The following is a 14,167-nucleotide window of genomic DNA, read 5'->3' as shown; positions in this document are numbered from 1 at the left end:
TCTCCATAACCAAAAAAACGGCTCTGGATGGTTTCAGTCAGTGAACTGTCATCAAGCTCCTCACAGAAATGGGTCGGGTTTATTCATAAGGTGGTGCTCTGTGCCACAGCCACTAAGTTCAGTTGTTTGTTTTTCTTGTTTCTATTTTAATGTTGCCTGTATTTACTTTAAGGCCTTTTCTAAAACCTTATTTTGGTTAAAAATAGCTTAATGAGACAATTTGGCTTATTTTTTAAGTTTTACTAATGAAAATAGTTTTGTTTTGTTTTTTTTATCAAAGATCCATATATAACCACATTACCGTATATTAAGGAAAATCATCAAACTTTAGCATAAAGGCAATGATTACATTGGGGCTGTGACTAATGATTATTTTGCTAGTTGATTAATCTGCCAACTACTTTTGCAAATTATTATTTATTAATCAGATAGTAAAAAAGGCATTTAAGAAGATTTTATACTGAATTTAAAGCTAAAACTATTTCAGTTGAGGAGATCTGGATTGAAGATAATCACTGATAAAAAGGTGCAGTTCTATCTAAATGCCAAATATGTATTACATTTTTACAACTTTACCTAATTTCAGCTCTGAGTGGGTTCATGTTCAGCTAATGTCATTCGAAAGTCTGTATACTACAGTTAATAATAAATAGATCGCTAAATTAGTTGATGATTATTTAAATAATTGATTAATCACCATTAACCCCATTAATTATTTCAGCCCTAGATTACATTATTTTTATTTTTTCCACATAGTTTGAGATCAAATGCTGCCTCACCGAAATGGGTGTCGTTCTTTATAGAAAAACAGATAAAGTAAACATTTATGTTTTAAAGGAGGAGAATCTAAAAGGCCAGGTGCTTCCAGACTGTGGCTCTGAATCAGGGCAGTTTCAATCTAAGGCAAATGGAAGTGGTTCTGCAAAGCCCTGCTAATGAGTTAGTTATCTGATTTCACGCTCAAGCACAGAACTAAATGAAGACTACAAAAGAGTTTAAACTGGGATTAGCTTCGTTCAGGCTACCAGATTTATAGAAACAGCCAGAGCTACAGAGAGATGGTTTGCATCAGAGATCGGCCTAGTTAAAGTCTAGATTTATGGTTGAAAATCTGTGGCATGATTCATCTGTTTGATTCACATTCTCCATCCAACTGCAGTTAAAACTGCACTAGTTTCCACCGCCCTGCCCTGAAGACTAACTGGTTGATCTGGTTGCACTGGTCTATCTGAATTTCTTACTTTAAGTTGGGTCCATCCAAATTGCTTTTAAAGATGAAGTTATACTGGTTTGTCTTTCTTAAAGAGGCACCTCAGAGAGGAAAAAAGAACTGAATAGGTTTTTTTCTTTTTTTAATAGTCAGTATAGAGAAGAGAGTGTAGAAATCAAAAAATGTACAGTTCACAAATATAAAGATAGATGAATTAAATATTTATTACTAGACTCAGGTACTTTCCTTGCATTACACCAAATGATGATAATACTACCGGTTGGTTTCCTGTTTTAGAGATAAAAAATTTAGTTCTATCTAAAGGTCATCTCTCTGCACTTCCTGTTTTGCTGATGACCATGATGATGTCTCTGAAAAGATCAGTTCATTACTTGTATTTGATCTCTTCTTTTGTTCCAAAGACGTTTTTTCCAGTGGATGACTTAATTTCCCATTTTTATTTATTCATTTATTTTATTTATTTTTTCAGCAGGTTGCATGCTGTCATTTAGCATCAAAGTCACTTGTTTGACACATTTGCTGTTTCCACTGTGGTTCATGGGTTTTACCAAAGACCCATGAACCACAGGGAGATTTTTTTTTTATTAAGTCCGATAGAGAAACTAGGTTTCATTAACTGGTAGCCCGCTAGAGCCCTGCATTAGTCTAGAGAACATCTCCACAGTGCTGTGTTGGCTTCCTGGTTGGTCTTGTAAGGTTTGGAAGCAGATGCACTAACAGCAACGTTATAGCCTGCAGGTAGTTGTTGACCTTTGTGCCTATTTTACCTCATCATCCACTGATCCTTCTCTAGGATCAAGTTGTTACCATACATGAAAAACATTGATTTAATGCCACTATCAGATGGCACTGGAATATTCAGTAGTATGGAAAGTTTTGTCTTGGTGTCAGCCTAGAACTCTTTGAACTCCTGAGAGCAACACATTCTTGAACATTTGGTGAAGCACACAGAATTCCTGGTTGGTTTATTTTATTTGTTTGTGCTCCATGTTTTGGTTGGATCCCCTGAATTAATCAGCAAAGGTTTGCAGCAGCACCTATAGCCAAAAGGGGCATTTGGTATATGCCAGTTGGGAACCGGTTTATTCCCGTTGGGAACCGGCTTATGCCAGCTGGGAACTGGTTTATGCCAGTTGGGAACCGGTTTATGCCAGTTGGGAACTGGTTTATGCCAGCTGGGAACCGGTTTATGCCAGTTGGGAACTGGTTTATGCCAGCTGGGAACCGGTTTATGCCAGTTGGGAACTGGTTTATGCCAGTTGGGGACTGCTTTATTCCAGTTGTGAACCAGCTTATGCCAGTTGGGAACCAATTCATGCCTGTTGGGAACCGGCTTATGCCAGTTGGGGACCGCTTTATTCCGGTTGTGAACCAGCTTATGCCAGTTGGGAACCACTTCATGCCTGTTGGGAACCGGCTTATGCCAGTTGGGGACCGCTTTATTCCAGTTGTGAACCAGCTTATGCCAGTTGGGAACCACTTCATGCCCTTTGGGAACGGGCTTATGCCAGTTGGGAACCGGTTTATGCCAGTTGGGAACTGGTTTATGCCAGCTGGGAACCGGTTTATACCAGTTGGGATCCGGTTTATGCCAGTTGGGAACTGGTTTATGCCAGTTGGGAACCAGTTTATGCCAGTTGGGGACCGCTTTATTCCAGTTGTGAACCAGCTTATGCCAGTTGGGAACCACTTCATGCCCGTTGGGAAACGGCTTATGCCAGTTGGGAACCGGTTTATGCTAGTTGGGAACTGGTTTATGCCAGTTGGGAACCGATTTGTGTGAGTTGGGAACCGCTTTATGTCAGTTGCTAACCGGCATTTGCCAGTCACTCAAGTTTTACAGACTTTAAGAAATAAAGAGCATTTTGCAAATTTAAGCAAAAAGTAAATCTAGCAAACAAATAAATTTTAGCTTTGGTGAATAGAGTCAAAATGTCTTCTGAAGTATCAAGTTATTTTATCATTTATTTACTTCTATATCACAGTTATGCATTACTTTTTGTTTTGTTTCATTACTATATATTAATGCAAGTAACATACATTCAAGACGTTTGAAGAATATTTTAACGTATTATGAAATGGTAAAAAAGAACACAATGCATAGTAAAATGCAAATTTGCGCATTAGAACAATTTTTGGACTGAGATGTGAAAAAAAACAGTTTATTATCACGTCTACAGAAAAAAAGAAAGTATATTATGTAGAAAAGAACAGAAGTGGATGAAAATTAGGAAATATAGGAGGAGCACCTGAAAGAAGAAATCTGCAGTTTGTACTTGAAATGGAGGATTTCTTCTAATACATCAACCCTTTTTAGAAATAAGCGATGCAAACAGCTATTTAAGGAAACAAAAAAGAAGCGGATGGGGGAATTACAGAGGCTGGAAGACAGAGCCTTGAGGAGCTCCATCATTCTTCTTCTTGCTTTGTGCCAAATTCAGTTTCTGTTTGAAATTCAGGCTCCTCTGCTAAGAGATGCCGCTGAGGTTTTTCATTGACCACACAAACAGACTGAGCTGCGGTGGGAAAGCACAGCTCGGGTTCTTAGAAGTCACAGCTTCACACACAAACACACATAGCGCCTGCAGTGCATTGTGGGTAAAGCAGCAATTACTGTAAGAAACGGCTACGCGTTTATGAGAAGTGATGTAACAGGAAGTGACATCGCTGCTGTGGGTTGGAGGGCTGGGGTCCATCCAGCCTGTTGAAGCTGCAGCAGAAGCTTTGACTGCCTGAAGCTCACAGTCGCAGTTTGAGTTTGGTTGCTCAGAGAAATCTTTCTTCGTTGAAAAAGAAAAGAACATCAGTTCCATCATTTATGCATCTTTTGCATGTTTTTATGACAGAATATGAAAAAAAATCTGCAGATTAAAAACGTTAAAATTAAACTATACAGTTATTTGAAAAAGAGAGTGCATTTCTTTCAGTGTTTGGTTTTGAGATCAGAGTATTAACTTTAGGTTTATCAGCGGTTAGAATAACAATAGTTCCACACTAATGTTTTGTACAAACTAAAATAGAGATAACGTGATGGGAAAGAGTCACCAGTGCTGCTCAGCTGCAGGTTTTTTAGGACTTCATTAATCCGTCAGAGTAGACTGAACAAGTATGGCTTTGGAAGGCACTTTTTTGTTTTATACTTATTTTAAAGTGTTTTGTCGCATCAGAATGAATCTTAATGTAACAATGTGTCATTTTCAGCGACATCTACTGGTCAGACTGCAGACTGCAGCAACATGAGCCGCCCCCACCACACTGTCTCTGGCCTCCAACAATACGGAGACCATCATGGTACAACATGACTTCTAGACGAGGTATATTTTCATTAGTTTGCAGCGTCAAATCCATAAATTCTTTAATTCTGTTGTGTCTGGTAAATTGACAATTATACAAATTAGGAGATGATAAAGTATCATGAATTGACCGCTGCTTTATTGAATTATGCCGCGGAGAAAAGCTTTTTTAAATCAAAATGGAAAACAGAAAATATTGTTGACAAAGGATAAAGCGGGGAAGAGGTTTGTGAGGGGCTTTTGCATAAGTGCATAGTGGACTTCAGGGTGAACTCAGTTAACTGAATGTTCGGGCAGATGATCAGTATTTTCCACATTGGTCACGTTACTCTGCTGCCTTGAACGGTGCATACGCCATCTTTATTTTTCGCCACTGTTACTGCCCTACAGTGGGTAGCTGATCACTACTTTTCATTGTGGGAAATTTTGAGTCAACGAATTTTTCATCCACTACACTTTCGGACACTCATTAAAAATGGTGTAACCACTATAGTAGTGCCCTATTTAGTGATTAGGGCAGACATTTAGACACAGCCACTGTTTCGTGTCCTACCACCAGTGCAGACACCAACCAGCTGCTCCTTCTCTCATCATGCTCTGCCACTCACTCCACCTGAAGGCTTCTGTAATCCTCAGCGGTCCTCTGTCCAACTCAAACATAGCCTTGGTCTCCCGTCATCTCTTCCTGCTGTATCTTCATGGCCACTCCCTCGATGTCATGCCGTCCTCCTCATGGTAAGACACAGTCACTCTACCCTGCCTTTCGGACCTCTCTCGGTACGGCAAACAAATCCGATCTTCCTCTGTTCTCCCTTGATCCTGCATGGTTAGCTGTAGTCTTTTCAGGGCCATCAGTGATGTATCCCAGCAGGCCTCTCCAAGCTGCCGCTGTTATGGGCCTTTCAAACAGGCTGCGACGACCGCACTGCTGCGCTGTGAAACCCATTCTTGCGCCGCGCCAGGGCGGTTTATCGCTGCGTCGAGCAAAGCGCAAGCACAGCGCAGCACACCGCTTCGCGAGCTCGCGCGCAGGCCAGGCCGCGGCGCGCCATGACGAATGCACGCGTGGCCAATAGAAACCGGGCCATCGGCTGGAAAGACCAGGAAGCAAAATGGAGCAAAATTGGCTCCCAGTAATTTGTATGGATCCTTGAGATCCTTGGTCCGACTCTCCCCAGCAAACTCTCAAACTGGTCGCTGTGAAAACGGAGCTCTTTCACAAGCCGGAACTCCCCAAGCTGCTCTCTGGACCTGAGGGTTTCGTGCACCCACAGCCTCTTCTTCCTTGCTGCTCTTTTTCTTCGAACTAGCAGGGCTAGTGCTAGCACTTGCTTCTTAGCACGGGTCAGATACATATTTGCTGCTGACCAAAAGCTGGAACAACAAACAAATGACTAGACCCGGAAACCCAGCTGGCGCAGCGCAGCGCAAATGCGCTGAACCCCGCGGCCAGCGCAGCGCAAATTGCTTCCTATCTGAAAGGCCCATTATTCTCAGCTCTCTTCTTGAGCCAGCAGTGGCTGGTTTGTCCCTGTTCTGGACCTCTCTCTCCTGATATTCTGAGTCCCCGCTGCTCCTGCCCGAGCTCAGGTGCGTCGTCTGTTGTACTTCTGTTGTCCAGGTGAAACGTCCCACTATTTCAGGGTTAGGGTTGGTTTTCATAATAACCGGGCGGTTGCTGGTCATGTCCAGTGTACCTCTAGTTTACATATATAGTTGTGTAAATAGTATTTTATTAGTCTGTGTAGGCCAATTTCCAATTTGAGCATAATGGTGATCGCTACAGTCACTAGTTTGTCAGCTCTGCTCTGCAGTAGTGCAAAGATGTCTGCCTTTACAAATGTAAACTTGCTCCTATTTAATTTAATAGAAATTTCTAAAGTAAGGAAAACGTAAAGAATAAGACTTTTAGTTCATAGGTGATAATAAATAACACACACACATATATATACACACACACACACACATATATATATATATATATATATATATATATATATATATATATATGTTTATACATGTATATATATACATAATGCATAATATATATATATATTATGCATACCATTTAAGTCAGTAAATCCCTGTAATTATTACACACTACAAGCATGGTGATGGAGGGATGATGTTTTGGGCCTATTTTGCAGACTCACCCTTTCTATGATCAATTAATAAATACGTAAACTCCTCAGCATCGTAAATTATTTTAGAGTCAAAGGTATGGCCATCTTTCCTAGAAATGAAGAATGTCTGAGCAACAGCCCAGTGAAGGTGCAGGTCCAAGCAAGAACTCATCAGTGGAAATATCAGAAACAAGTGTCCTCAATGAGCCGAAGCAGCATTGGAGCGAAGGCGGGGCAGAAATCCCCCGCCATGATGCAAGACAAAGATAACATCAGACCACAGAAATGCTTCATCATCTGAGTCGGGCGGGGCACACCAACTACCAGCCTGTGGTCCACAGGTCCTCAGTACCACACTTTCTGCTGTTACCGTCAACATAGTCATATACTGTTAATGAGCTATTCAAAGAACTTTGGTAGGCAACCCAATCCTGGAAAGGGTATACCTTGTTGTTTTGTTCTCCAGTCAGGTTTTGACATCAGTAATCTTAGAAATGGCTTTAAATTTCTTAATATATTGCTGTTGTATAGGACTATCAGACATGTCCAGGAACTATGGAACATAAAGAAGAAAACTATTAATACTTCAGTGATTTTTGAGGACTTCCCAACCCTGAAATGATCAGAACCAGGAGTCCTAATGAATGACTCTCTCTCTGAGTTGTTTAACTAAGAAGGAAACTTTAGCTGAAGATGAGGTGCGTTCACTGGGATGGGTGAAGACTGAATACTGCTGGCAGAAGGCAGGAAAATGAGCCTGTTTGCTTCCTATCATAGTTCTTTTAGGAACGGGAGCTTCCAGTGTCCCTTAATACAGAACTATAAGGAATCCCATAATCTTGGCGTCTCTTTCCTACCTTTCCACTAGATTTACTTACTGTTTACCCCGTGAAAGGTGACAGAACAGGAGCTAGGGGCCATATTTCGACCATTTGCGGTTAAGATCAATAATAATCTCCACAAAAGCAGCATCTCAGATTCAATCAGAAGTATAAAACCCCAAGAAATGAAGACAACACGTCAAAGTGAGGTGCATTCTGTTTATTCAATACTAATCTGTCAGAAAGTGGCAATCAATAAATAATAATAAATAATCAGCAATCATAACAGCAGGATTTAATATTAAGTTAAACAATTACAGAATAAATACCAAAATAAAATAAAACATGTCAGCAAAATGATGAAATCCCAGACTACTGCAGTTCCTCCACTGCAATTACAGTCGTACCTCAAGCGCTTGAAGGTTAGAGAATTAAAAAAGTAATCTACATGATGATAAACTTTGGTGTATTTCGTACTTTAAACATCATCATCATCAGTTCTTCATTCAAAGCAGGTTTATCACACAGAGTTAATTTAATCTCAATAAAACAAAGAAAACTAAGGATGAAATAAATAAAACTTGGTTTGAACTCTTTTTTTTTTTCCAATTAGGTCTGAAGTGTCTGTAGACCAATAGGAGGATTGCTCTCCATCAGACCCCTCCCACCTCTCTACTCCTGTCTAATCTGAGTTCAGGAAGAAGAACATTCACTTTAAGGAGCGATGATTGGAACTACCAGCTCTGATCCAAACTGGTGTTTATCATGTAGCTGATCTTCTCAGTATTGTATCCTCTGCTGTTTTTAAAGTGAATCACGAATAATAAATCAAGTATTTCCAGGCAATATTTCTTATATTGATCCTCACAAGATCCAGTTTCAAGTAAAAGTTATAGTTATAAAATCCTCTTTTTAAAATATTTCAAAAGTCCATTTCACTGATTAGTTGGTATAAATGTTTGTAAAAGAATACTCTTATAAAATCTTAAAAAAGGCACATTTCAGTTTAAATAGTTCTTTTTTGGCGGCGGTTGAATTTGACATCCTTATTTCACTGGTGTTTTTTTTTTTTTTGCATTGCTGTTGTTGCCCTTTCCCTTGTCTTTCAGGCTTGCTGGTGTAACCTGGTTCTCGTTTGCCGCCTCCGCCGTCTCCTTCTTCTCTTGTCATCCGCCAGCGAGCTGGCTTCTTCGTAAATCCACGTCAGCTCCGACAGAGCTTTGCTCTGGACCTTAAAGTTGCCCACCTGGAGAAGGAAGACAGGATATTGATGTTGATCAGTCAGATTCATCCAAACTGAGCCTTAAACATGCTCCAGTATCGACTCTTCTAATCTAAAGACCTTTTAAAACTTGAATAACTTTAAGAAAACTTTTAAAGGGCCCAGTTATAAATAAAAAACAGTTGTCCTCAACCCTAATTGTGATTTATTTCAGTCCCCAATGATATCAAAGAGCTCCCCATGATGTTATTTCCAAGCTTTCAAACAGCTTTAAAAATCCTTTTAACACTAAAAGCGGCACATTTTACATCAAACATCTTGGAGCTAAACAGAGTCCATACCTCAATGTCTTCAAGTTTCCTCAGTTGTTCCAGAAGGGCCGCCTGCTCCTTATAATTATTCCTCTTTAATTCTTGCATTTTGCTTAAAACCTTCATCAGATTGGAGCGGATTTCATCAGAAGCGGAAAGCGAGGCGGTGCGGGTGCCTGAAGTTGCCAACTGGGGACTTGGAGTGGGTAACTGCTTTAGCATGTTTCCAAGCAGCTTCTCATATTCCTCCAAAACGCCATACATGTAAACCATCTTTAACTGCAAAAAAAAAACAACACAATGATAGACTCAGTTAATTCATATAATAGTTTTAAATAAGATTTTTTTTTTTTTTTTTACTTTAAATCCATTTGATTCTCATATTATTAAAAGCTAATATTGAATAAGTTACTGAAATTCAATGAGTGCAAATAAGAAAAGCTGGTTTGGTTTGACAAACCTTTACCAGCCTGGAGGTGCAAAAGCCTTTTTTGCAGAATGGAAAGACTCTGTGGTTTCCCACACAAAAGTTAAACTAAGTGCAGTGTGGGCCCTAAAGGGGAATGCCACTCACTCTTAAACATGAATATCATATTCCAGTTTTGCTGACAGGTGTGAAGTTCGTCTGGATACTAGTCGTTTGAGTTTCATTTGGTCAAAAAAACCCTTTTAGGGGCCCGGTGGTGGTGGGAGGGTCACACCTATTGTTAGCGTGAGTTTAAAATCAAAGGTTTGTTTAAAAAAGTATAGTGTATACGTAGTGGATGAAAACTTAATGCATTGGTTGTCTTTTGAGATGAATCACTGGGGTCTCTGGGACGGGACATTTTGCTGTAAGGAAAAAGTGAATGGGGAACCCATGGGGGCAGTGCAAATGAGGCGGTCATAAAGATATGCTAAAAACTGCCCTATGTTGAATCTGCAGTGACAACATGTCTAAATATGCTACAATGACTCTAAAGATAAACTTAACTAGAAAGATAATTTCCATGTTTAAAGATAAATATCTCCTAAATCAGTCTGGGTCTATGCTGTCATTTGGCTCTATTTAGCCAAGTTTTTGTTCTTTTAAAGTATTAATTGACTGAATTAGTTTTATCTGTCACAATGAAGACAATCTGGTGTCAAAAATGTTTATTTATTCGTCTGGAGATTTAAGCGCTGAAAGTGATACCCATCTCACCATGAAAACCACACAATTCTTCATAAGAAAAGCACCAGCTGGGTGTCATGAAGAGCTAAACTCTGATACTGTTTTCAAAGCGACTCTTGAAACTTTCTATGCAGCATATTTGTGTCACTGTTTGGCAGAGCGAAAGTACTAGTTTTTAGTAGAATCTGAAAATAGTTGCAAACGGATTTTAGAAAAAATAAACAATAAAAGGAGACAAACCACAATAACCTCACTGAAAGATCCTGTCTGATAAAGTGGAGATTTTTTGTTCATGTTTTGATAGACAGAAACTGGAGGAAAACACCAGCTAACGGCTGAACAAGCTAGCTTCACAGCTAGCTTAAAACTGCTGTGAAGACTCCACCATCGCCTAATTTACTTAGATTTAAATAGACACACTTATATTTGGAATATTTATTTACTAAAAGCATCTAGGATCCCCACTTTTACATTAATTTCCTTTAAATCTAGCTTCTATCAAACACATTAGCTCAGGTAGTTAGCCTAGCTTAGCATTATGCTAGGATGGAAACCTCTGGTCTGTTTTTAATAAAGCTTGGAAATCTTACTATTTTATGTAAATGAATAATTTCCCTGTGACTATAACTTTTTTAATAAACTTGTTCATTTTGTGATTTTAGTCTTATTTCTTAAATTGTTTTAGGGCCAATAACCTTTTCACTGCTTTCTAACTATTCAGTGTTACTAGATATAGAGTAGATTAGACTACATTTAAAATTTGTACATATAAACTACAGCTTAAATTATGGACAGATGTCTTAGATAAATGAATATAATGTTGTTCTCAAAGAAGTGTCATTGGAATGTAGGAAACACGCAAGGCTTAAAACTCTATTTAGGCTTTTTTTTATTAAAATACTTTTAAACCTTTTGAAATTCGACATTTAGACTGAATTACCCACTAAAACGCTCATTTGTTTTTATCATTTCTTTACATAAAAGGCTATATCTCCTTCCGGATGTTTTCAATCTATTGATATGAAGTCAGATAGTATCAGGATAACTTCTTGATTCATTTCACCTATAAGAATGCTTTGTTTTGCAGCCCAAAAAAGTCTCAAAAAAGTTTTATGGAGCTTTTGTTTCTGAAGAACCTATATAGAAATATACTCAAATATGTATTTCATCTTTATACAATACATTTAAGAAGCAGGAGTTACTGATGTCAACTAATTGTGGAACATGAGCATGAGAATACAAATATTATTAAATTATTAATTATACCAGATAGTGAGAAATGTGAGCATTATCTATTAATATGATATTTTAATCTAATAAGTTTACTTTGAAAACCATTTTAGACACATATTAGTAAACATGGCCTCTGATAAAGAGAAAAAATCTGTTGTTATGTTTGTTGAGATAACCCTTAGTACCACTAGTGGGGGTAAAATTCCCTCAGAACCATTACGATCCTTAAGGATTTGTAATTTACCTCAGCATTGCCTTTCAGCGGTTCCCGGGGAAACACAGGCTTTTGGTTGAAGAAATCCTGGTTTGAGATTTTCTGCAAAAAGGTGAAAAACACAAATATTATTTAAATGGTGTAAATGTTAATTAAAGTTTAATTGATAGCACAAAACAGACTCAATCAGGCCTTAATGATGCATTCACTGTTACAAGGGAAGCCAAGATTCCAGTAATGTTCTGGTTCACATGCTGCTCAGCTTTTCAAACCAAATAACAAACTGTTGAAGTTTTAAAGGATGTCTGCAAATGCTGCAGAGCTGCTGAACCTCTGGGTAATGAGCAGATCTGCAGCCTGATAGTCATAGTGTCCTGAACAGGTTTTTAAATATCAGATTCTCTTTATATTTGTAAAGGTTTAAAGGGAAAATAATTTAGCTGATTCAAGGACAGATGTGCAACATGAAGCGATTGTTAAAGAAAGAAACTTTAAAAAAGGAGATAAAATAAGCAGCTAGTGAGTCAGAACAGCAGGATGGCCTTTAAACCCACGCCGGCATACGTGTTTGCGCATGTGTGTCTGAGTGTTTGTGGTGAGACATCAGGAAACAGGAGAGACATGAAGACCCCCAAAGACTCAGTCTACCCCAGAGCATCAACCAGCAGGTTGATTTCCAGCGGCGCTGTTGGTACTCACATAGTGCTGCATGAGGTTCTGCAGGGTTCTGTTCAGCTCATTAGGGATGAACGCTCCGCTGACCTGACACACAGACAGCCACATGAAGATGCAGACCACCCTTCTCATCACAGCAGCCATCCTGATGGAGCTCCTCTGAGTGCCTGTTGAGCTGTAGATTCGATTCCAAGTCTGATCCCGATGCGATAGCCGGTTCTTTTGGATCCCTGTCGGAGCGACTCTAAGGACCCACTGCCAGCCGTGTGTCTCTTGCCCTGAAGTTGGCTCTACTGTTTGACTTGTCATGAAAGCTTTTATTTATATCAGCTGCGAGAGAGAGAGTGTGATGCAGAGATGCAGCAGTGATCTAAGTGTGAAAAATGTGGTTGTGCAGTTTCCTTTAAATCACCAAACTTCAACGAAGTGGGTGAGGGGTCTCCCACTCATGCAACTCGAACAAATATATAAATTTACTAATAATTTGCACTCCCCGCCCCTGGATTTAAATGAAATCGTAGGTTTTACTGGTCATTTTTGGCGGGGAGGGGATTATAAAACTGCAGGATAAACTGACGGTTAGGTGAGGTCGAAAAAATAAACAGCTGGAAAACACTGAGGTGTTAGTCTGCAGCCTGCGTCGGAAAGCATTTGATCCATCAGAAACCCATTGGAAACTGTTACGAACGCTCATCAATCTGCTGCATTAATGGTTTTCCCGGGAACTCCGAGAATCAAGTGTTTTGAGTAATGAATCAAGTTTGCTAAAACCAAATAGTTGGGTCTCTATCTCAACCCGCTTTAGAACGCATTCCAAAAACAACAGAAGCAAAGATTATCTGCAGAAATCTATAAGTTGTTTAAAATGGAAAACTTTATTAAGAGTTTTGTTTTAAAGGTTGTGGCTTTATCTACTCCTCACCACATGGTGATTATTCTCTTTGCATGCAGCCATAAGAGCCAGAATGAAGAATGCATCGCAGCTTCTTAGGCCAAACAGCCAGCGAAGAAAGAAAAATCCAAAAGAAAATGTGACAGATTCAGAAATAAGAGTCTGCTGCAGGTTTTTCTAAAGGATATTTGACCCATGCTCTCCTGATGTGGGGCTCCAGCTGTTGTAGCAGGTTTTTAGCTGTCATCATCTGTAGCCCTGATTCCCATCAGAAGCGCCTGGTGTTGAACTGTTTGCTGAGAATGGAAGGGCGTCTCTCTGCACTACAGGGGACACGGTTTTCCACTGTTGCCCGTTTCTTTAGATGCGCATACTTATGGAGGTTTTCACAGTGAGCTGTATTTACAGATAAAGATTTCTGAAAGTCATTCTCAGCCGATGCAGTTTCTTTTTTGTTTTTTTTTGTTGTTGTTCTTTTGGTGTGTTTTTTTGAGTTTTTACAGCACTAGTGGCTCTTTTTTATGAACAGTTCAAGTTTTCCAGTTTAATAAGTTAGAAAATGCTCCTCCATCATTTCTTCATCTGCACCCTTGTAGCTTTTTGTTTTCCTAGAAATCTCCCTAAATACTCCCACACTTAAACTCCTTTAAAAATTGCTCCCTTTTCTGATGTTTTGCTGTTTCCTGTTGGGATTAAAAAGTTTTGGAGATTTTGAAACCACTGCTGTCAGACATATTTACTTTTATTCTAGTCATGCTTGTTGGTTTGCTTGATATTGGAGTTTAAACTGAAGGACATCAAATTTATTTAATAAAATTAAGAATACAGTAGTTTAAAAACCAAGAGATCTATGCAGGAGAGGAACTTAGAACCGAGCTTGAAAGCCCAAAGTCTCTCAAGGACACCATCAAAGGCAGGTGCTTCTCGATATATAAAGACATCATGGAAAAGGTGGTTTATTTCAGTAATCAGACAATCAAACACTCATTTGGTGCATAA

At 39.2% G+C, this 14,167-nt stretch overlaps 1 protein-coding gene across 1 annotated transcript; it reads right to left on the bottom strand.

Annotated features, from left to right (window-relative positions):
* Positions 1–8,528: 8,528 nt before the first annotated feature.
* On the bottom strand, positions 8,529–12,420 carry ifng1 (interferon gamma 1). The gene is made up of 4 exons (XM_038308816.1): positions 12,301–12,420; positions 11,632–11,703; positions 9,032–9,280; positions 8,529–8,714 (listed from the first exon to the last, which is right to left on the bottom strand). The coding sequence occupies exons 1-4, from the start codon at positions 12,418–12,420 to the stop codon at positions 8,574–8,576; spliced, it is 582 nt and encodes a 193-aa protein (XP_038164744.1). The 3' UTR covers positions 8,529–8,573.
* Between the last annotated feature and the right edge of the window lie 1,747 nt (positions 12,421–14,167).

Source organism: Cyprinodon tularosa, unplaced genomic scaffold (genome assembly GCF_016077235.1).
Source record: "Cyprinodon tularosa strain WSP-4 unplaced genomic scaffold, ASM1607723v1 ctg1173, whole genome shotgun sequence".
NCBI classification, from domain to species: domain Eukaryota; kingdom Metazoa; phylum Chordata; class Actinopteri; order Cyprinodontiformes; family Cyprinodontidae; genus Cyprinodon; species Cyprinodon tularosa.
This window is presented reverse-complemented; position numbering and strand designations above follow the sequence as displayed.